Source organism: Chiloscyllium plagiosum, unplaced genomic scaffold (genome assembly GCF_037043375.1).
Source record: "Chiloscyllium plagiosum isolate Xiang-an unplaced genomic scaffold, Cpla_swu_hap1 HiC_scaffold_35, whole genome shotgun sequence".
NCBI lineage: Eukaryota > Metazoa > Chordata > Chondrichthyes > Orectolobiformes > Hemiscylliidae > Chiloscyllium > Chiloscyllium plagiosum.
This window is the reverse complement of record NW_028270173.1, coordinates 20,411,169-20,434,688: the sequence shown is the minus strand read 5'-3', so window position 1 is coordinate 20,434,688 and position 23,520 is coordinate 20,411,169. Positions and strand designations below refer to the sequence as shown.

General features: G+C 46.9%; 1 protein-coding gene across 2 annotated transcripts in view; it reads right to left on the bottom strand.

Annotated features, from left to right (window-relative positions):
* The window catches only part of LOC122541529 (zinc-binding protein A33-like), a 30,190-nt gene extending 17,299 nt beyond the window's left edge, over positions 1-12,891 (bottom strand). The window contains exons 1-3 of one of the 2 annotated variants that reach the window (XM_087979346.1): positions 11,650-12,891; positions 4,856-4,942; positions 1,340-1,564 (exon numbers count right to left, since the gene is read on the bottom strand). In XM_087979346.1, the coding sequence (XP_087835472.1) occupies positions 1,340-1,564; positions 4,856-4,942; positions 11,650-12,099 (762 nt within the window). In that variant the 5' untranslated portion in view covers positions 12,100-12,891. The remainder of the gene's footprint in view (positions 1-1,339; positions 1,565-4,855; positions 4,943-11,649) is intronic. The other variant, XM_087979347.1, reaches the window with a different exon arrangement.
* Between the last annotated feature and the right edge of the window lie 10,629 nt (positions 12,892-23,520).

The window sequence follows — 23,520 nt, the reverse complement described above, 5'->3', positions numbered from 1 at the left end:
AGGCAGCAGTGCTAACTACTGAGCCACAGTGCTGCCCATACCTTGCTTAAAATTTGTACCTACCCCTAGCCTTGGAGGCCAGAGCCCTATTTATCAGCTGGAAGGTCAATTTAATTAAATGAAAGCTATAAAACAATCACTTTTTTTTTTAATTTTTCATCCATGGGGCATGGGCATTGCTGGCTGAGCTAGCATCTATCGTCCCTAAATGGCTCTCCGGATTATGAGTCAACCACATTGCTGTGAGCTTAGAGTCACACACAGTGAGCCCAGGTCACATGAGGACATCAGATACAGGAGCAGGAGGAGGCCATTCAGACTCTGACAAGGTCATGACGGATCCGCCCCAACTTCAATTCCACTTTCACGGCAGTTCCTCATAACCCTGACCTCCCCTATATTGCAAAAATCTACCTCCCTCACCTTTAAGTCATTTTAGTCTCACCTGCACCACTCCCTGAGGTAGAGAATTTCAGACACTCTCAGAGAAGAAATTCCTTGCCATCTCAGTTCCAAGTGAGCGTCGTCCTTACTATGCAACTGTGTTCCCGAGCCAGGAGAAACATCTCCCAAAATAAAACAACCCTGTCAATGAGCTTAAGAATCTCGCATGTTTCTTTCTTGGAAACTCTAATGAGGCCCACATTGTTTAGCTGGCCTAAAGACTTTGATAATAAATTACTGCATCAACACACTGTGGAGAAGGGGCTGTGCCATTGGTGAGGCAATGACCTGGTGGTATTCTTGCTGAGCTGTTGGCCTAGGTAATAATCTGTGGACCTGGGCTTGAATCCTGCCGTGGGAAACGATGAAACTTGAATTCAATTGGTTTTTTTTTACACAATCTACAATTAAGAGTTAAAGTGATGACCATAAATCCATTGCTGACTGCCAGGGGATGAAACCCATCCAGTTCACCGATGTCCTTCGGGGAAGGAAATCTGCCCTCCTTGCCTGGTCTGGCCCACATGGTTCCAGACCCACAGCAACATGGCTGACTCTTAACTGGCCTCTGAACAGTCGGGGATGGGAACAAACGCAGACCTAGCTCGCGACACTGTCATCCTGTGAATGGATTTTGGCAAGAATTTGGACCCGGTCATGCCTACCCGTGGCTCCAAATGTTTGGTGCTGTGGTTGCCTTCTGTAATGGCTAGATCAAGGGTAATTAAGGATGGAGACCATTCATTGGTCTTGTCAGTGATGCCCAGACCGTGTGTAACAATAAAGGGAGCTCCCACGGAAATTATTGGAGTACCAAAGGATGGCAGACTCTGTTAGTTATTGCATCCCACCCCCTACCCCATTCCCCTCACTCCCACCCAAAGGTAGGTCTTACCCTCAGAAGCTTTGTCTTCTCCCATGTTGACTGGATGTCTTCGAGGGCCTCTTCGATGAGGTCACAGCGAGCAGAGATCAGCGCCATGTTGGACGCCAGCTGGGTGACGGCAGAGTCGGCCGCCTCCCTCAGGCTCTGGAGGACAGCTTGCTGTTGCTGCTGCAGGAACCGCTGCAGCTCCGCAAACTCGGCCGCGATCTGGTCCCTCAGGCGGTCCGCCCGCTCCTGCAAACGGAGGTCATCGTTAGCGCGCTAGCGCCAGGGCTGGCCCGGCAGACGAGTCCCCGTCCCACATCACCCACCCCCTGCAGTTGGCCGCCAAACGTCGATGCCCACCGCCTTGGTGGGAACGCGCTGTCTCCAAATTTCCCGTCACATTTCCCGCCTAATGGCGGGGATCGCACTTCCAAAAGCATTTCGCCGGTTGCAGAGTTCCGACATCTGAGGCGCTATATCAATCTAAGTTGTGGTGGTACCAACTTCGGTAACTCTTTCAAGGGGTTGAAAGAATTGGCAATAACTCTCCCTGAAGTGAACTGTTTCCTTGGGGTAGACACCCCTCAAAACATTTCAAGGATGAAACCCAGGCCCTAAACGTTCTAGCTGTTTTGAGCAGGTGTAAAGTGGATATTCCAGGTGTGATGCAGCCAGTCAAAACCCCTCGGTTTTAAACCAAACAGATTTTATTTACAGAGCACCGAATGAACCACAAGCAAAAGACAACAGAATACGGAATAACTTAACCTATCTAAAAGTCCAGCGGATTACCCCAACTTAATGATGGTATTCCAAATGCCTGCAACAGTCCCTGTATACACCGCCATGGCAAAAAGGGAAAATCAGACACAGGTTCTTACAGGAGAGAGAGAGAGAGAGAGAGAGAGATGGCAGAGAGATTCCAAGCGGAAACTCCTTCCACTATAGCTGTTTCTTTAGATTCTCAGCTCAAAGAGACCGGCAGTTCTGGACAACCACACAGCTCAAACCAAACCAAACCAGAGGAATGCTGATGTGGGAGGTCTGGTCACTCCCCTTTTATTGGACAAGTGTTTTTTTTTTAACTTAAAGGCTTTTTCAAGTAGATAAACCCAGACATCTCAGAACCCAAGACTTTATGACCCCTCTGAAAACGGTGTGGACTTGTTGGGCTGAAGGACCTGTTTCCATGCTGTAGGGATTCTATACATAAAAACACCAGGACAACATAACCTTGATAAAGGAGCTGCATCATCACACAAATGAATTAAAATCACTATCCCTGGCAAGAAGCAACCTAAACAAGCTGTTTCCTGGGAGAGAGAGAGGAGGTGACAGTGCTGTCTTGTGACAAATGGGCAGTTAAGTCTGTTTGCAGAAGGAATGTCCTGAAGAGAAGGGGTTCATTGCAGGAAAGGCTGCTTAGTTAACCCTGATTGTAACAAGGGATAGGGGAGCTACTTCTGATAAGAAGGCAAGCTACAGACTTGAGGTCTCCATCAAAGTAACCAATGCTGAGAATGAAAGAAATCTCACGACTCATCAATAATGTCACGTCGCAAACTTAAAAGGGAGAAAATCTGTATAAGAATCCAACACCAGAACAATTCGGCAGCAGAACTTCGAGGAACAATACTGTACAAAGATCGAATCCTGGCCACTTCCAGAAACAGACACTTGCTGTGGAATCGTAGCTGTATCCCACCAATAATCGGGAAGCGGCTGAGTTGTGTTGTGAGACTTAACTTGCTTACTTGAAGGGTTTTATGTTGGTTGCTACATGCAATAAAATTTAAATCATTGTTTCAATATTTGATGGCCGGTGAGATTTCTTAATATGTAGTCCAATTAAAGGTAACTTGGAGTGATTTACCCACAACAAAGTCCTTTCACGTTCTATACTTCACATCAAAAGCAGCAACAAAGCCATTAAGGGGGAGTGATGAAATCAAGGTAACACCACTTGGCCAGCAATCCAGCCTAACGCATAAAACAAAACACTGGAATTGTGGGTGGCACGGTGGCACAGTGGTTAGCACTGCTGTCTCACAGCACCAGAGACCCGGGTTCAATTCCTGCCTCAGGCGACTGACTGTGTGGAGTTTGCACGTTCTCCCCGTGTCTGCGTGGGTTTCCTCCGGGTGCTCCGGTTTCCTCCCACAGTCCAAAGATGTGCAGGTCAGGTGAATTGGCCATGCTAAATTGCCCACAGTGTTAGGTAAGGGATGAATGTAGGGGTATGGGTGGGTTTCGCTTCGGCGGGTCGGTGTGGACTTGTTGGGCCGAAGGGCCTGTTTCCACACTGTAAGTAATCTAATCTACAAAGTAGGAGATGTGGTGCTGGAAAAGCACAGCCGGTCAGGCAGCATCCGAGGAGCAGGAGAGTCGATGTTTTGAGTATAAGCCCTTCATTAGGAAGGACTTATGCCTAAATGTTGATTCTCCTGCTCCTCGGATGCTGCCTGACCGGCTGTGCTTTTCCAGCACCACACTCTCAACTCTGATCTCCAACATCTGCAATCCTCACTGTCTCCTACTGGAATTAAAAAGCCAGCCACCTGCTGATCACATAGTCACTTGTCCATATTTGCCAATAACCCCATCTGGCTCACAAATGCCCTTTAGGGAATGGGGGAAATCTGCCGATCTTACAGCAGTGACTCCAGACCCATCGCAATGTGGTTGCCTCTGAATATGCTAAAGAGTCAATCACTTTAAGGAAAATTCGAGATGAGTAACAGAGGCTGGCTTTTCCAGGGATGCTCACGTCTTGTGAAAGAATTTTGAAACCATAAACAATCAGAACGAGAAACAGAGAACGTTGAGAAACTTAGCAGGCCAGGGAGCATTTGTGGAGAGAGAGAGAGAGAGAGAAATAAAACAAATCAGAGACAACGTTTTCAATCTGAGATGACTCTGCTTCAGAACTTAAGAGCTATCGGTGATTAGTGGATGATGGAAATCAGAAACAAAAACAGAAATCGCTGAAAAAGCTCAGCAGGTCCAGCAACATCTCTGGAGAGACAGCAGAGTTAATGTTGCATGTTCAGTCAGGAACGTTGATGTCTTCTAATGAAGAGTCACTGGACTCAAAATGTTAGCACTGCTTTCTCCCCCTGTCTGCTTGTGTTTCCTTCGGGTACTCCAGTTCCCTCCCACTGCAGCTTAGGTGGATTAGCTGTGATAACATTTTCCCCGCAGTGTCCAGGGAAGTGCAGGCTAGCAGGGTAAACAAGGTGTTATGAGGATCGGGTGATGGGATAGGATGCTCTTCAGAGGGTCGCCGCAGACTGGATGGGTGGAATGGCTTTTGTCTGCACCGAAGGGATTCTAGGGCATGGTTGATTGGATTGTGCACGAAACTGTGGGGTATGAACTGATGATTTTGAAGCCAAGAGGTTATACAGCAAAATCGCCTCCTCATTTCCACCCCACAACACACTGACTCACCCACATTCCCACTGAATACAAGAAAACCTGTAGCCCTGTGACCTGACCCCTCACCTGAGGATTAATAATTCTTCATGTGTAAAATCTCACCAGGGTTTCGGAGATCTTCAGTCCTGCCTCTGCCTGGGCATCACGATATTCCTTCAGTTTCTTCTGGAGCAGTTGAATTGAACTGGCCTTGAGAGTGTGTGTGTGTGTGCGCATGTATAAGTGTGCGTGCATGTGTGTGTATATGCATGTGTGTGTATGTGTGAGAGAGAGTGTATGAGTGTGTGTGTGTGTGTGTGAGTGAGTGTGTGTATGAGTGTGCGTGCACGTGTGTGTATGCATGTGTGTGTATGTGTGAGAGAGAGTGTATGAGTGTGTGTGTGCGTGTGAGTGTGTGTGTGTGTATGAGTGTGCGTGCATGTGTGTGTACATGCATGTGTGTGTGTATTGTGAGAGAGTGTATGAATGTGCGTGTGTATATTTATTATGTGTGTGTTTATATATATGTATGTGTGTGTGTGTGTGTGTGTGTATGAGTGTGCGTGCATGTGTGTGTATGCATGTGTGTGTATGTGTGAGAGAGAGTGTATGAGTGTGTGTGTGTGTGAGTGTGTGTGTATGAGTGTGCGTGCATGTGTGTGTACATGCATGTGTGTGTGTATTGTGAGAGAGTGTATGAATGTGCGTGTGTATATTTATTATGTGTGTGTTTATATATATATATGTGTGTGTGTGTGTATTGTGAGAGAGTGTGTGTGTATTGTGAGAGAGTGTATGAATGTGCGTGTGTATATTTATTATGTGTGTGTTTATATATATGTGTGTGTGTGTGTATTGTGAGAGAGTGTATGAATGTGCGTGTGTATATTTATTATGTGTGTGTTTATATATATGTGTGTGTGTGTGTGTATTGTGAGAGAGTGTATGAATGTGCGTGTGTATATTTATTATGTGTGTGTTTATATATATGTGTGTGTGTGTATTGTGAGAGAGTGTGTGTGTATTGTGAGAGAGTGTATGAATGTGCGTGTGTATATTTATTATGTGTGTGTTTATATATATGTGTGTGTGTGTGTATTGTGAGAGAGTGTATGAATGTGCGTGTGTATATTTATTATGTGTGTGTTTATATATATGTGTGTGTGTGTGTGTGTGTATTGTGAGAGAGTGTATGAATGTGCGTGTGTATATTTATTATGTGTGTGTTTATATATATGTGTGTGTGTGTATTGTGAGAGAGTGTGTGTGTATTGTGAGAGAGTGTATGAATGTGCGTGTGTATATTTATTATGTGTGTGTTTATATATATGTGTGTGTGTGTGTGTGTGTATTGTGAGAGAGTGTATGAATGTGCGTGTGTATATTTATTATGTGTGTGTTTATATATATGTGTGTGTGTGTGTGTGTATTGTGAGAGAGTGTATGAATGTGCGTGTGTATATTTATTATGTGTGTGTTTATATATATGTGTGTGTGTGTGTGTGTGTGTGTATTGTGAGAGAGTGTATGAATGTGCGTGTGTATATTTATTATGTGTGTGTTTATATATATGTGTGTGTGTGTGTGTATTGTGAGAGAGTGTATGAATGTGCGTGTGTATATTTATTATGTGTGTGTTTATATATATGTGTGTGTGTGTATTGTGAGAGAGTGTATGAATGTGCGTGTGTATATTTATTATGTGTGTGTTTATATATATGTGTGTGTGTGTGTATTGTGAGAGAGTGTATGAATGTGCGTGTGTATATTTATTATGTGTGTGTTTATATATGTGTGTGTGTGTGTGTGTGTGTATTGTGAGAGAGTGTATGAATGTGCGTGTGTATATTTATTATGTGTGTGTTTATATATGTATGTGTGTGTGTGTGTGTGTGTGTGGAGGGAAATTAAATATCAGTTTATTAGTACCATCAACTCACTCAGTTCATTCTAAGCTAACACAGAGCTCATAAAGGGGTATTTGGGTGCTCCATGCAATCGTACATTCATAATATAGAATTAGGCCATTCGACTCATCTGCTCCACTATTCAATCACTGCTGATATGTTCCTCACCCCTAGTTTCCTGCCCTCTCCCTATAACCCTTCAACCCATCACCAATTAAAAATACAACTCCTCCTTAAATTTACTCACTGTCCCAGCATCCACCGCAGGTTGGGGTGGTCAACTCCACAGATTCATAACCCTTTGGGAGAAGTGGTTTCTCCCCAACTCTGTTTTCAACTTGTTACCCGTTATCCTAAGACTTTGACCTCTCATCCTGGAATGCCCCACAAGGGGAACCATCCACTCCACATCTACTTTATCCACACCTGCTATCACCTCAATTCAATCTCCCCTCATTCCTCTAAATTCCAGTAAGTCTCGGCCTAAACTGTTCAGTCTCTCTTCATACGACAAAGCCCACATCTCTGAGAGCAATCTAATTAACTTCCTCTGAACTTTCTCCGATGCCACTACATCATTCCTCAAATAAGGGGACCAAAGCTGCACACAGTACTGCAGGTGCAGTCTCACCAACACCTTGTTGTATAGTCGCAACAATACTTCCTTACCTTTATATTCTATTTTTTAGTTACAGAAGGTAATATTCCATTCACTTTCTTCACTATCTGCTGTACCTGTGTGCTAGTTTTGTGTGACTCATGAACGAGGACACCCAGATCCCTCTGCACGGGAGCACCCTGAAGTCTGATCCCTACTTAGATAGTAGGTCGACCAAAATGCATGACCTCACCCCTATCCACGTTAAACTCCATCTGCCACATTTTGTCCCACTCTCCTAACCTATCTGTATCCATTGGTAAGCTCCTTATTTCCTCATTGCAATTTACCGTCCTGCCTACTTTTGAGTCATCCACACATTTGGCGATAGAGCCTTCTGTCTCTGTATCCAAGTCGTTAATGAAGATTAATAATAGCTGGGGTCCAAGGACTGAAACATACTCCTTATCACCAGAGAATACCCAGCCCAATGTTTGTGCTCTATGTGACAAATTCTCTTCTCTTTACTCTGTTTGACTCTTCCATTCCCTGCTGAAAGCTATCGCCTTACCCCTTGATAATTCCACAGATACTGCCAGTCACCTCCCCCTCTCACCCCACACACATCATTTAGTACCACCCCTTGGCAACACTCCTTGCCTTACCTGCCATTTCCCTGGCCCTTTGTAAGAGGGCAGTTGGGGGTCTCCAAGCTGTCTGCTCCATAAGAGGGTGGCTCTGGCAGGGTAGCACTCCCTCGCTGCCGCTCCGGCAGCTCCGTGGACCGAGGCCTCCGAACCCACAGGGCCATTTGAGCCCAGGGCCCATAAGTGATGTGCGCAGGGTCTCGGCTTTCCCTGGCGCAGGACGGGCATGAGCTGGGCAAAGTACCCTAAACCCATCCCAGGCAGAGGAACCGGGGCTCTTGTGATCCTGTCATTGCCCATGGTCCCAGTGGCATGTCTGAAGAGCGATCAAGATTAGAGTGGTGCTGGAAAAGCACAGCAGGTCAGGCAGCATCCGAGGAGCAAGAAAATCGACGTTTCGGGCAGGGAGCCCTTCATCAGGCCGAAACATCTATTTTCCTGCTCCTCGGATGCTGCCTGACCTGCTGTGCTTTTCCAGCACCACTCTGATCTAGACTCTAATCTGCAGTCCTCACTTTCTGCAGAAGGCAATCACCTGGGCAAGGTCTCTGCCCCATCACTGCCCTCACTCCCCCCTCAGTGTGGCATCGCTGCCTTTGGGGTGGGCATGGAGGGTGGGGAGGGGGTTGCTGAGGGAGGCGGAGGGGGGGGGGGGGCTGAGAGGGCACCACCCAAAACAAGAACAGGAGTAGGCCATTCAATCTGTCCAGTATCCTCCACCATTCAATACGATACAATTCAATCCAACTCAGTGCCTTGTTCCCACTTTCACGCCATGCCCTTCGGTCCCAAGAACTGCATCTAACTCCTTCTTGAAAACAGTCAATCTTTTTTGCCTCAGCTGCTTTCAGATGACAGAGAATTCCACAGGCTCCCCACTCCCTGGATAAAGACACTTCTCCTCATCTCACTCCCTAATGGTGTAGCCCTGAATCCTTACTCTGTGACCTCTTGGTTCTGGACTCTGCCGTCACTGGGAACATTCCTCCTGCGTTTATGCCATCAAGCCTCATCCCTGATGAAGGGCTTATGCCAGAAACATCGTTTCTCCTGCTCCTCGGATGCTGCCTGACCTGCTGCGCTTCTCCAGCGCCACAATCTCGACTTTGCCTAGTCCTGTTGCAGACTTCTGTGAAATCCCCCTCATTCTTCCAAACCCCAGTGCATACAGGCCTGACCAATCTAGTCTCGCTTCCATACATCAGTCCCGCCGTCCCAGCAATCAGTGTGGGAAACATTCGCTGCCCTCCCTCCATCGCCACAACTTCCCTCCCCAGATAAGGAAGCCAAAACTGCACACAGTACTCCAGGTGCGGTATCACCAAGGCCCTGTACAATTGCTGTGAGACATCCCAGCTCCTGGACTCAAATCCTCTCACTCTGAAGGCCATCTCACCATTTACCTTCTTCACCACCAGCTGCACCCACAATGCTTACCTTCAGTGACTGGGGTACAAGGACACCCAGGACTCATTTTCCAATTTATTGTTATTCAGTTAACAACCTGACTTTGCTATCAAAATGGTTAACCTCACATTTATCCACTTTATACTGTTTTTGCCATACACTTGCCCACTTGTTCACATTTCCAATGAAGCATCTCTACATCCTCCTCTCAGCACAGCCTCCTACCCGGATTTGAGTCACCATCAACTCATTTCATCTTTAACATGTCTGTTGGACCTTATCGAAAGCCTTCTGAAAGTCCAGACAAACCACATCCACTAGATTCCCCCTTATCAACTCTACGAGTCACAGCAAAGAAGAGGTCCAGGAGATTTGTTAACAGTGATTTTCTGTGCTGATTTTGTCAAATCTTCTCGCTGTCTTCCAAGTGCACTGCTTTCAAATATTCTATGATGGACTCTATTCGCTCTCCGCTGTGTTCTCTCAACTGCCACATCCTAAGTGGGAAGGTTACACTAGCAACCTTCCAATCCATCGGAACTGTTCCAAAGAATCTTGAAAGGTGACCACCAATGGGTGGCATGGTGGCCTAGTGGTTAGCACTGCTGCCTCACAGTGCCAGGGTCCGGGGTTTGATCCCACCCTTGGGCAACTGTCCGCGTGGAGTTTGCACGTTTCCCTCCATGACTGTGTGAATTTCCTCCAGTTTCCTCCCACAATCCAAAGATGTGCAAGTCATGTGGATTGGCCATGGTAAATGCGGGGCGATAGCGTCAGGGTAGGTCTGGGTGGAATGCTCGTTTCAGAGTCAGTGTGGACTTGCTGTGCCAAGTGGCCTGTTTCCACACTGTAAGGATTCAATACACACATTATTTCTAGTCCCTGGGAATCTGCTGGTCTTTAACCCCATCGATTTCCCCAACACATTTCCCTATTCATAGAGATTTTCTTCAGTTTCTGCCTGGAATTATTCATGCAATTCTGGTCTCCTTCCTGTAGGAAGGATGTTGTGAAACTTGAAAAATTTCAGAAAAGATTTACAAGGAAGTTGCCAGGGTTGGAGGGGTTGAGCTAAAGGGAGAGGCTGAATAGGCTGGGGCTGTTTTTCCCTGGAGCATTGGAGGCTGAGGAGTGACCTAAAAGAGGTTTATAAAATCATGAGGGGCATGGATAGGATAAATAGACAAGGTCTTTTCCCTGGGCTGGGGGAGTCCAGAACTAGAGGGCATAGGTTTAGGGCGAGAGGGGAAAGATATAAGGGACCTAAGTGGCAACTTTTTCACGCAGAGGGTGGTACGTGTATGGAATGAGCTGCCAGAGGATGTGGTGGAGGCTGGTACAATTGCAACATTTAAAAGTCATCTGGATGAATAGGAAGGTTATGGAGAGATATGGGCCAAGTGCTGGCAAATGGGGCTAGATTAGGTTAGGACATCAGGTTAGAATGGACGAGTTGGACCGAAGGGTCTGATTTAGTGCTGTACCTCTCTATGACTCTTTGACTTTCACTAGACCATGCATTTCCCCAAGAGTTTTGGGTAATTATCTGTGTCCTCTTTTGCAAGGACATGTAAGGTATGTATTTAACTGATCTTTGTTCCCTTTATAGCTTCCCCTGTTGCTGATTGAAAGGGACCTACATTTGTCCTCAATAGTCTTTCTCTCTTCACATGTCTACAGAAGCTTTTATTGTCAGTTCCCTGTGAACTTACTGTTGGACCCTTCTCCCCCTCCTCATCAATCCTTTTGTCCTCCCTTGGTGAAATCTAAACTGCTCCCAATCCCCGGATCTGCTCCCAATTTTTTCAGCCAATTTGCACATTCCTTGGATCTCACACTATCCCTGCTTTCCCTTGTTAGCCAATGTCGAGCCACCTTTCCTGTTTTTTTTTTTGTGGTAGGCATTGCCATTGTCCATCCACCTCCATCCCTTTAAGGAAAACTTGCCAAACAATCATAGCCAGTGATCAAGGTAGACAAGCAGGAGGCTGGAAGGAACAAAGCGAGCCAGGCAGCATCGGAAGGCAGAGAAGTCAGCTCTCAGCTATGTTACCAACATAGCTTCTTCTATTTCGACTCACGGCCCTAATCTCAGAATGAACTGCATCACTTTCCAAGAACGCTATCACTTTATGATCACTCTTCCCCAGTGGGCCTCACACAGCCTATTATTCCTCTCTCATTACACCGTAAGCAGTCTAGGATGGCCTGTTCACTCATTGCTTCCTCGACATATCGATCCATCCCACACAGACTCCAGGAATTCCTCCGCTACTGTGTTGTTACTGGCTCGCCCAATCCAAACGCAGGAAAGAAAGCCCCCCCACCTTCCCACCCCCCGTCTCTCGGCGCACCTACCTTGCAGACTTTGTAAGCCTTGCCGATGGCGGTGCACTTATGGTTCCTGTGCTGCTGGGACTTCAAGCAGGCCCGGCAGACGAGCTGCAGGTCATCGGAGCAGAAGAGGCGGAGCCCCTGCTGGTGGAGCTGGCACCTTGGGGGTGGCGGGGAGGCAGGGTGGGGGTGGCACAGCCTCTGGAAGCCCTCCACGATACTCGCCAGGAGCCGGTTGCTGGTGATGTCCAGCCTGTCGCACTGCCGCCTGCACTGAGGGCAGGAGACACTGCCGTTAGCGTGCTCGGACCGCGCCCAGGCATGCAGGATGCACTCCCTGCAGAAGTTGTGGCCGCACCTCAGGCTCACCGGCTCACGGAAGTAGTCAATGCAGATGGGGCAGCTGAGGTCAGTGCTCAGGTTATCAGTCAGCTCTGATCCTCGCTGCACACCCTTCCCTCCATCACTGGCCATCACCTCCTCTCACCTTCCTTGCTGTGCCTTTCTCTCTGTCACTGATTCTCTCGGTCTCTCCTCTCCCTGTTTCTATCTCTACTTGTTTGTCTGTTTGTTATCACAGTCCGTCTCTCTCTCTCTCTCTCTCTGTCTCTCCCTCTAGCTCTGATTCCCTCGGTCTCTCCTCTCCCTGTTTCTGTCTCTACGGGTTTGTCTGACTATTTTCACAGTCTGTCTCTGTCTCTCTGTCTCTCTCTCTCTCTCTCCTTCTAGCTCTGATCCTCTGTCTCTCCTCTCCCTGTTTCTATCTCTACTTGTCTATTATCACAGTCTGTCTCTGTCTCTCTCTCTCTCTCTCTCTCCCTCTAGCTCTGATTCTCTCGGTCTTTCCTCTCCCCGTTTCTGTCTCTACTTGTTTGTCTGTTTGTTATCACAGCCTCTCCCTCTCTGATTCTCTCGTTCTACCTGTGTGTTCTCTATACCCCTTCATACCTCTGTGCGGTATGCCCTTTGCTTGCTGAGCTGTTACCTGTTTCCCAGTCCATCAGTTTGTCTCTCAAGTTTTTCAAGTCTCTCTCCCTTGCTGTGCTGTGTGTGAGTGAGACTTGTTCAGATTTCTACTGATCAGATCCACCTCTTCCTGTTCTTCTGAAGACAGTTCCTTCATTTCCATATAAGTACTGTCAATACTGCACCTTTATACATTAACACACAGCCTGCCTGAAGATTAGAGTCAAACTGAAACCAATGTGACATTCACAAGCAGACAGACAATGGCTCTCGGCTGAGGGAAGCTCTCTCTCTCTCTCTTCTCTATCTCTATTTCTGTCTCTCTTTCTCTTTCTCTCTCTCTCTCTCTCTATTTCTGTCTCTCTTTCTCTCTCTCTCTATTTCTGTCTCTCTTTCTCTTTCTCTCTCTCTCTCTATTTCTGTCTCTCTTTCTCTCTCTCTCTCTCCTAATGAGGTTATAACCTACCTCCTTCCAGTGAGGTCAAACTGATATTTGCAATGCGTGGTTCATTCGCAACTGTTGGAAATGGCCAATACAAACTGCACACGAACATTATCACATCAGGGAGATGCCACCATGGCAGTATTGAGGTGGCTCAGTGGTTAGCACTGCTGCCTCACAGTGCCAGGATTCCAGCCTCGGATGACTGGCTGTGTAGTTTGTGTATCCTCCAATGTCTGCGTGGGTTTCCTCCAGGTGCTCCGGTTCCCTCCCGCATTCCAAAGATGTGCCAGTTAGTGTGGATCGGCTGTGCTAAAATGCCCCGTAGAGTTCAGGGATGTGTAGGTTAGGTGCATCAGTCAGGGGTAAGTCTAGAGTAATAGGGTAAGGAATGGATTTGGGTGGGTTACTCTCCAGAGGGTTGGTGTGGACTTGTTGGGCCAAGTGGCCTGTTTCCACGCATTACGGGTTCCGTGATTCTATTACAGGACCAAGAGGCCCAGAGACTCAAGTCTGGCCCACCAACTCCCAATGATAGTTTGGTAGAATTTAAATTAAAACATGCGTGCAGCCCTTGAAAGTGGGATTAGAAGGGTTAGCTCATTGTTTCTGGCAGGAACAGATGTGATAGGCCAAAGGATCTTTGTTCTGTGCAGTAACCATTGATGATCATGAGGGGCATGAGTAGGATAAATAGACAAAGTCTTTTCCCTGGGGTGGGGGAGTCCAGAACTAGAGGGCATAGGTTTAGGGTGAGAGGGGAAAGATATAAAAGAGACCTAAGGGGCAACTTTTTCACGCAGAGGGTGGTACGTGTATGGAATGAGCTGCCAGAGCAAGTGGTGGAGGCTGGTACAATTACAACATTTAAGAGGCATTTGGATGGGTATATGAATAGGAAGGGTTTGGAGGGATATGGGCCGGGTGGGACGAGATTGGGTTGGGATATCAGGTCGGCATGAATGGGTGGACCGAAGGGTCTGTTTCCATGCTGTACAACTCTATGACTCTATATCCAGTGATGGACAGGAAATTGCTATCAGTTAAAAACCCATCTGGTTCATCGCTGCCCTTGAGGGCAGGACTGCTGTCATCCTTACCCGGTCTGGATTGCATGTGACTCCAGGCCCACAGATTATTCGTCACCGAAGTGGCATCGCCTGTCGCTGGCTGGTGGGTAACTGTGGCAGGTTATTCTGAGAGGTGGCACACTGCTAAAGGGCAGTTAGGGATGGGCAAAACCCTCTGGCCAGTGACGCACGAAAGAGAGTCAATAACCAGTCAAACACAGAGCCTCAGTTTAGAAGACTGAGAGGGGATCTGATTGAGACGTAGAAGATTATTAAAGGATTGGACACTCTGGAGGCAGGAAACATGTTTCCGCTGATGGGTGAGTCCCGAACCAGAGGACACAGCTTAAAAATACGGGGTAGACCATTTAGGACAGAGATGAGGAGAAACTTCTTCACCCAGAGAGTGGTGGCTGTGTGGAATGCTCTGCCCCAGAGGGCAGTCGAGGCCCAGTCTCTGGATTCATTCAAGAAAGAGTTGGATAGAGCTCTCAAGGATAGTAGAATCAAGGGTTATGGAGATAAGGCAGGAAAAGGATACTGAATAAGGATGATCAGCCATTATCATATTGAATGATGGTGCAGGCTCGAAGGGCAGAATGGCCTACTCCCGCACCTATTGTCTATTGTCCATTGTCTATTGTCTCAGTGCTGCAGAGGTGGGTACAATGTTTGAGGTTGTACCACAGGACAAAGGGCTGGAGACCATCCTGGGATCCACTGACAGAGCAGTGGGGGAGTGTGGGCTGGTCTCCTTCGATATCTGACCCATGCAGTAGCTGACTGGGACGGTCCATTGAGAACACTGTAGGAGGAGCTTTTCCTCTGATTGCGTTTAACGTGGACAGGTTGAGATCCTGGGACACCAATTAATTTCTGAAATTGTCTTTAGTTCATATAATTGATTCAAGTCATAAATTAAAGACAAACTCATACTTGGAAGTAAGTCTTCCTGGAGCTCCAACTACAAGGCAGGTCAGATCATTATGAAGCATTTGCCCGTTTTATTGGATGTACCTGCTGGCTTCCCGGTGATGTCACCAGGAGCTCTGCTCAATCATCATCAAGACCCCTTTTGGTTCACTCATGTCCTTTAGGGAAGGGAACCTACTGCCCTTACTCAGTCTGGGCTTACACGTGACTCCAGGCTCACAGCAATGTGGTTGATTATTGAATGCTGTCTGGAGTGGCCCTTCGAGAAATGGTGCTCTGTTTTCTCCTTCTGCTGCAGGACGGAGGGAACTAGAGGGAGCTCCTGGCATTCGCCCTGAGGCAGTGGAAATGGCAAACTCAACACCGACCACCCTGCCCAGTCCTACTTACTGTCCAAGGGTTTGTGCCAAGGCTGGAGCTCTGTGCCACAGAATTACATGACAGACAGTGCCCTGGGCTACCATCCCTGGGTATGGGAGGCATACGAGGTGGGGGGGAAAGGCTGGTGATAGTATCGCTGGACTTTACCTGAGTCTCTGGATTAAATGTCCTGGAGACCTGGGTTTGAATCTTCCTAAGGCAGACAGTGGAATTTGAATTCAATAAAATTCTGGTTTTAAGAGTCCGATAATGACCACGAAACCAAGGGAAAAGCCCACCTGGTTCACTAATGTCCTTGAGGGAAGGAACTACCTGGTGTGGCCTACATGTGACTCCACACCCAAGGCAATATGGTTGACTCTTAATTGCCCTCTGGCTAATTAGGAATGGGCAATAAATTCTAGTCTAATCATCCCATTAAATAATAATGAAGAAAAGTTCTGTCCCACTGACAGGACGGGACAGACCAAGCAGAGGTGGTTGCACAGTGGGACACAGTCGAGAGGGAGTTACCCTGAGAGCCCTCAACATTGACTCTGGGCTCCTTGATGTCTTCAGGCATTCCCATCAAGTATGGGCAAGGAGACCTCCTGCTCATTCCCATCGATCACCTCTCCAAACACCCCCTCATCTGATGAATCGGTGCTTTCCACTACATATGGATGACATACCCCAGTCCTGTTTGTTAAGCATCTAAATTGTGATAAAGCAATTGTTATGGTGTAGGAGAAGGTCACTCAGCCTCCAGTGAGCATCATTCCCCAGTGCCAGTCTCATGCCTTCCCCCCATATCCCCTGCACATTATTCCTGACCAAATAACCATCCAGTGGCCCATCCAATACCTCAAATGAACCTGCCTCGACCACATTTCCAGGTAGTGCATTCCACACCCTGTTCCCTCAAGCCTTTCCACACTTTACCCTGGTCGCATTTCCAAATCACGGTAAATCTACACCTCTCTTGTTCTTGTTCCTTTCGCGAGTGGGAACAGCTTCTCCCTGTCTGCTCTGTCCAGACATTCACGACTTTGAGAATCTCGATCAGATGTTGTCTCAGCCTTCCGCAGCCCCAACCCCTTCGGTCTATGCTCAGAACCGATAGTTCCCATTCCCGGAAACATTCTTTCCAAAGTGTTCTCGACCATTCCTACAATCTGGCGCACGATGCTCCAACTGAAGTCTGCTGAGTGACTGTGACATGATCAACATCCCCCCCCGCCCCGCCCCTGTTCATAAAAACAAATCTAAATGGAAGCAAATATCCGCTTTCAGTTTCGACACTCTTCCTCCAGACCTTTTATTTACAATGGGCTCAAGGTATAAAGACGTCTAGCAACATTTTCGGTTCAACTTGACGTTTCCTGTTATGAATAGCTCTGAGAGTCAGAGCTGTAGGAGACTCCCCCATTACTCAGCTCCACTTTGTACTACCTGCCCATGCCCCACATCTCGATAATTCAGAGTACAGACCAAGTGGAAGGAGCCCCACTCTAATCCCACGTTGAAGGAACAAGGACCAGTGGGGACAGCGTGAAGCTCGCTGGACAAAGAAGTCATGATTTGGAGATGCCGGTGTTGGACTGGGGTAGACAAAGTTAAAAATCCCACCACACCAGGTTATAGTCCAACAGGTTTAATTGGAAGCACTAGCTTTCGGAGCGACACTCCTTCATCAGGTGGTTGTGGAGGACACAATTGTAAAATACAGAATTTATAACAAAAGTTTACAGTGTGATGTAACTGAAATTATACGTTAACAAACTATCAAGGTATTTTTCAAGTCTCTCATCTATTAGAATGACCATGTTAGTTTCACTTCTTTCATCTGGAAATCGCAAAACTTGTTTTTAAAAGTTACATTTTCAGGTTAACTGCAGCAATTGGGGTCAGTTCATATAAGATGTTAGGATGTCAAAGGTGTTAGCCCCCTGGGTTCCCTGTCTGTGCCATAATGTTCAGACTGATTCTAATCTAAAAAGTGAGTTAACAGAGTCTTACAGAGTTACTTTGTACTTTGCTCAAAAACTGCAGAAATCCATATAGGTACAAATTCACCCACAAATGTATATGTGTGTGTGTGTGTATGAGAGAATTTGAGTGTGAGTGTGAGTGTGTGTATGAGAGAATGTGTGTGTGTGTGTGAGTGTGAGTGTGTGCATGAGAGAATGTGTGTGTGAGTGTGTGTGTATGAGAGAATGTGTGTGTGTGTGAGTGTGTGTGTGTATGAGAGAATGTGTGTGTGTGTGTGTGAGTGTGTGTATGAGAGAATGTGTGTGTGTGTGAGTGTGAGTGTGTGTATGAGAGAATGTGTGTGAGTGTGTGTATGAGAGAATGTGTGTGTGAGTGTGAGTGTGTGTATGAGAGAATGTGTGTGTGTGTGTGTGTGTGAGTGTGAGTGTGTGTATGAGAGAATGTGTGTATGTTGAAGGTTAACATCTCCAACAACTCAATATCATATCTGAGCTTAGACCAATTGTTAAAGTTAACCTGAGAATGTAACTTTTAGAAAAAGGTTTTATGGGGATGCAATGATTGTATGACAGCAAGGATCTGGGTTTGATTCCAGCCTCAGCTTACTGTCTCAGTGGAGTTGGCACATTCTCCCCGTGTCTGCGTGGGTTTCCCACGGGTGGTCCGGTTTCTTCCCATAGTCCAAAGATGTGTAGGTTAGGGTGGATTGGCCGTGCTAAATTGCTCACAGTGTTCAGGGTTGTGTAGGTTCGGGTGGATTGGCCGTGCTACATTGTCCCATAGAGTTCAGGGATGTGTAGGTTAGGGTGGATTGGCCGTGCTACATTGTCCCATAGTGTTCAGGGAAGTGCAGGTTAGGGTGGATTGGCCGTGCTAAATTACCCCATAGTGTTCAGGGATGTGTAGGTTAGGGTGGATTAGCCGTGCTAAATTGTCCCATAGTGTTCAGGGATGTGCAGGTTAGGGTGGATTGGCCATGCTAAATTTCCCCATAGTGTTCAGGTATGTGTAGGTTAGGGTGGATTGGCCGTGCTAAATTGTCCCAAAGTGTTCAGGTATGTGTAGGTTAGGGTGGATTGGCCATGCTACATTGTCCCATAGAGTTCAGGGATGTGTAGGTTAGGGTGGATTGGCCATGCTACATTGTCCCATAGTGTTCAGGGATGTGCAGGTTAGGGTGGATTGGCCGTGCTAAATTATCCCATAGTGTTCAGGGATGTGTAGGTTAGGGTGGATTGGCCATGCTAAATTTCCCCGTCATGTTCAGGGACGTGTAGGTTAGGGTGGATTGGCCATGCTAAATTGTCCCATAGTGTTCAGGAATGTGTAGGTTCGGCTGGATTGGCCATGCTATATTTCCCCGTTGTATTCAGGGATGTGTAGGTTAGGGTGGATTGGCCGTGTTAAATTGCTTACAGTGTTCAGGGATGTGTAGGTTAAGGTGGATCGGCCTTGCTAAATTGCCCCATAGTGTTCAGGGATGTGTAGGTTAGGGTGGATTGGCCATGCTAAATTGTCCCACAGTGTTCAGGGATGTGTAGGTTAGGTTGGATTGGCTGTACTAAATTGCCTCATAGTGTTCAGAGATGTGTAGGTTATGGGACAATTTAGCACGGCCAATCCACCCTAACCTACACATCTCTGAACACTATGGGGCAATTTAGCATGGCCAATCCACTCTAACCTACACATCCCTGAACACTATGAGGCAATTTAGCACGGCCAATCCAACCTAGTGTTCAGGGATGTGTAGGTTAGGGTGGATTGGCCGTGCTGAATTGCCCCATAGTGTTCAGGGATGTGTAGATTAGGGTGGATCGGCCGTGCTAAATTGCCCCATAGTGTTCAGGGATGTGTAGGTTAGGGTGGATTGGCCATGCTAGAATTGTCCCACAGTGTTCAGGGATGTGTAGGTTAGGTTGGATTGGTTGTGCTACATTGCCTCATAGTGTTCAGAGATGTGTAGGTTATGGGACAATTTAGCACGGCCAATCCACCCTAACCTACACATCCCTGAACACTATGGGACAATTTAGCACGGCCAATCCACCCTAACCTACACATCTCTGAACACTATGGGGCAATTTAGCATGGCCAATCCACTCTAACCTACACATCCCTGAACACTATGAGGCAATTTAGCACGGCCAATCCAACCTAGTGTTCAGGGATGTGTAGGTTAGGGTGGATTGGCCGTGCTGAATTGCCCCATAGTGTTCAGGGATGTGTAGATTAGGGTGGATCGGCCGTGCTAAATTGCCCCATAGTGTTCAGGGATGTGTAGGTTAGGGTGGATTGGCCATGCTAGAATTGCCCCATAGTGTTCAGGGATGTGTAGGTTAGGGTGGATTGGCCATGCTAAATTGTCCCATAGTGTTCAGGGATGTGTAGGTTAGAGTGGATTGGCCGAGCTAAATTGTCCCATGTGTTCAGGGATGTGTAGGTTAGGGTGGATTGGCCATGCTAAATTGTCCCATAGTGTTCAGGGATGTGTAGGTTAGGGTGGATTGGCCGTGCTAAATTGCCCCATAGTGTTCAGGGATGTGTAGGTTAGAGTGGATTGGCCATGCTAAATTGCCCCATAGTGTTCAGGGATGTGTAGGTTAGGGTGGATTGGCCGTGCTAAATTGTCCCATAGTGTTCAGGGGTGTGTAGGTTAGGGCGGATTGGCCATGCTAAATTGTCCCATAGTGTTCAGGGGTGTGTAGGTTAGGGCGGATTGGCCATGCTAAATTGTCCCATAGTGTTCAGGGATGTGTAGGTTAGGGTGGATTGGCGGTGCAAAATGCCCCATAGTGTTCAGGGATGTTTAGGTTAGGGCGGATTGGCCGTGCTAAATTGTCCCATAGTGTTCAGGGATGTGTAGGTTAGGGCGGATTGGCCATGTTAAATTGCCCCATAGTGTTCAAGGATGTGTAGATTAGGGTGGATTGGCCGTGCTAAATTGCCCCATCGTGTTCAGGGATGTGTAGGTTAGGGTGGATTGGCCGTGCTAAATTGTCCCATAGTGTTCAGGGATGTGTAGGTTAGGGTGGATTGGCCGTGCTAAATTGCAATAGACAATAGGTGCAGGAGTAGGCCATTCAGCCCTTCGAGCCTGCACCGCCATTCAATATAATCATGGCTGATCATTCCTTATCAGTATCCTGTTCCTGCCTTATCTCCATAACCCTTGATTCCACTATCTTTGAGAGCTCTATCCAACTCTTTCTTAAATGAATCCACAGACTGGGCCTCCACTGCCCTCTGGGGCAGAGCATTCCTCACAGCCACCACTCTCTGGGTGAAGACGTTTCTCGTGAGCTCTGTCCTAAATGGTCTACCCCGTATTTTTAAGCAGTGTCCTCTGGTTCGGCACTCACCCATCAGTGGAAATATGTTTCCTACTGCCAGAGTGTCCAATCCTTTCATAATCTTATACGTCTCAATCAGATCCCCTCTCAGTCTTCTAAACTCAAGGGTATACAAGCCCAGTCGCTCCAGTCATTCAGTGTAAGGTAATCCTGCCATTCCAGGAATTGACCTCGTGAACCTACGCTGCACTCCCTCAATAGCCAGAATGTCTTTTCTCAAATTTGGAGACCTGAACTGCACACAGTACTCCAGGTGTGGTCTCACCAGGGCCCTGTACAGCTGCAGAAGAACCTCTTTGCTTCTATACTCAATTCCTCTTGTTATGAAGGCCAGCATGCTATTAGCCTTCTTCACTACCTGCTGTACCTGCATGCTTGCCTTCATTGACTGGTGTCCAAGAACACCCAGATCTCTCTGTACTGCCCCTTTACATAAATTGATTCCATTGAAGTAGTAGTCTGCCTTCCTGTTCTTGCTACCAAGGTGGATAACCATACATTTATCCACATTAAACTGCATCTGCCATGCATCTGCCCACTCACCTAACTTGTCCAGGTCACCCTGTAATCTCCTAACATCCTCATCACTTTTCACCCTGCCACCCAGCTTTGTATCACCAGCAAATTTGCTAGTGTTATTGCTGATACCATCTTCTATATCATTAACATATATTGTAAAAAGCTGTGGTCCCAGCACGGATCCCTGCAGTACCCCACTGGTCACTGCCTGCCATTCCGAAATGGAGCCGTTTATCACTACCCTTTGTTTCCTATGAGCCAACTAATTTTCAATCCAATCTAGTACTTTGCCCCCAATACCATGCACCCTAATTTTACTCGCTAACCTCCTGTGTGGGACTTTATCAAAAGCTTTCTGAAAGTCCAGGTACACTACATCTACTGGATTTCCTCGTCCAACTTCATAGTTACATCCTCAAAAAATTCAAGAAGATTAGTCAAGCATGATTTCCCCTTCATAAATCCATGCTGACTCTGTCCTATCCTGTTACTACTATCCAGATGTGCAGTAATTTCATCCTTTATAATAGACTCCAGCATCTTTCCCACCACTGAGGTCAGACTAACTGGTCTATAATTACCTGCTTTCTCTCGCCCACCTTTCTTAAAAAGTGGTATAACATTAGCCACCCTCCAATCCTCAGGAACCGACCCCGAATCTATTGAACTCTGGAAAATAATCACCAACGCATCCACGATTTCCCGAGCCACCTCCTTCAGTACCCTGGGATGCAGACCATCAGGCCCTGGAGACTTATCAACCATCAGACCTAACAGCCTCTCCAACACCAAATCCTGGCAAATATAAATTCCCTTAAGTTCAGGTCCTTCAGCCACTGTTACCTCAGGGAGATTGCTTGTGTCTTCCCAAGTGAACTCAGATCTGAAGTACCCATTTAATTCATCTGCCATTTCTTTGTTCCTAGTAATATATTCCCCTGTTTCTGTCTTCAAGGGCCCAATTTTTGTTCTAACCATTTTTTTGCCTTGCACATACCTAAAAAAGCTTTTACTATCCTCCTTAATATTCTTGGCCAGTTTACCTTCGTACCTCATTTTTCCTCTGCGTATTTCCTTCTTAGTAATCCTCTGTTGCTCTTTAAAAGCTTCCCAGTCCTCAGTTTTCCCACTTATCTTTACTATGTTATACTTTTTCTCTTTTAACTTTATATGTTTCTTTACTTCCCTCGTCAGCCACGGCCGCCCATGCCTCCTCCTGGGATCTTTCTTCCTTTTAGGAATGAACTGATCCTGCAACTTCTGCATTATACACAGAAATATCCGCCATTGTTCCTCCACGGTCATCCCTGCTAAGGTATTGCACCATTGAACTTTGGCCAGCTCCTCCCTCATAGCTCCATAATTCCCTTTATTCAACAGAAGTACTGTCATTTCCGACTGTACCCTCTCCCTCTCAAATTGCAGATTGAAGCTTATTGTATTATGGTCACTACTTCCCAATGGCTCCTTCACTTCGAGGTCTCTGACCAATTCTGGTTCGTTACACAATACCAGATCCAGAATTGCCTTCTCCCTGGTCGGCTCCAGCACCAGCTGCTCTAAGAATCCATCTCTGAGGCACTCCACAAAGTCTCTTTCTTAAGGTCCAATACCATCCTGATTCTCCCAGTCTACCTGCATGTTAAAATCCCCCATAACAACTGTAGTGACATCTTTGCGACAGGCCAATTTCAGCTCCTGATTTAACTTACATCCGACATCCAGACTACTGTTTGGGGGCCTGTAGATGACTCCCAAGAGGGTCTTTTTACCCTTAGTATTTCGAAGCTCTATCCACACTGACTCTACATCTCCTGACTCTAGGTCCCCCTGCGCAAGGGACTGAATATCGTCCCTTACCAACAAGGCCACCCCACCCCCTCTGCCCGTCAGTCTGTCCTTACGATAACATGTGTAGCCTTGAATATTCATTTCCCAGGTCCTGTCCACTTGAAGCCACGTCTCAGTTATCCCCACAATATCGTATCTGCCAATTTCCAAAAGAGCCTCAAGCTCATCCATCTTATGTCTAATGCTTCGTGCATTCATGTATAGTATTTTTAATTTGTTACTGCTCTCACCCTTCCCATCAACCCTTATTTCACTCAACCTTACAGCATGATGCCTTTCCGAGTTTTCTGCCTCATTGATACAGTTGTCTTTCTTGATTTCTCTTGTTCTAACTTTCCCTTCAATTTCCTTTTTAAACATCCAGCTTGTCCCCTCCCCCCCGCTACTTAGTTTAAATGTAGCGGTGTTG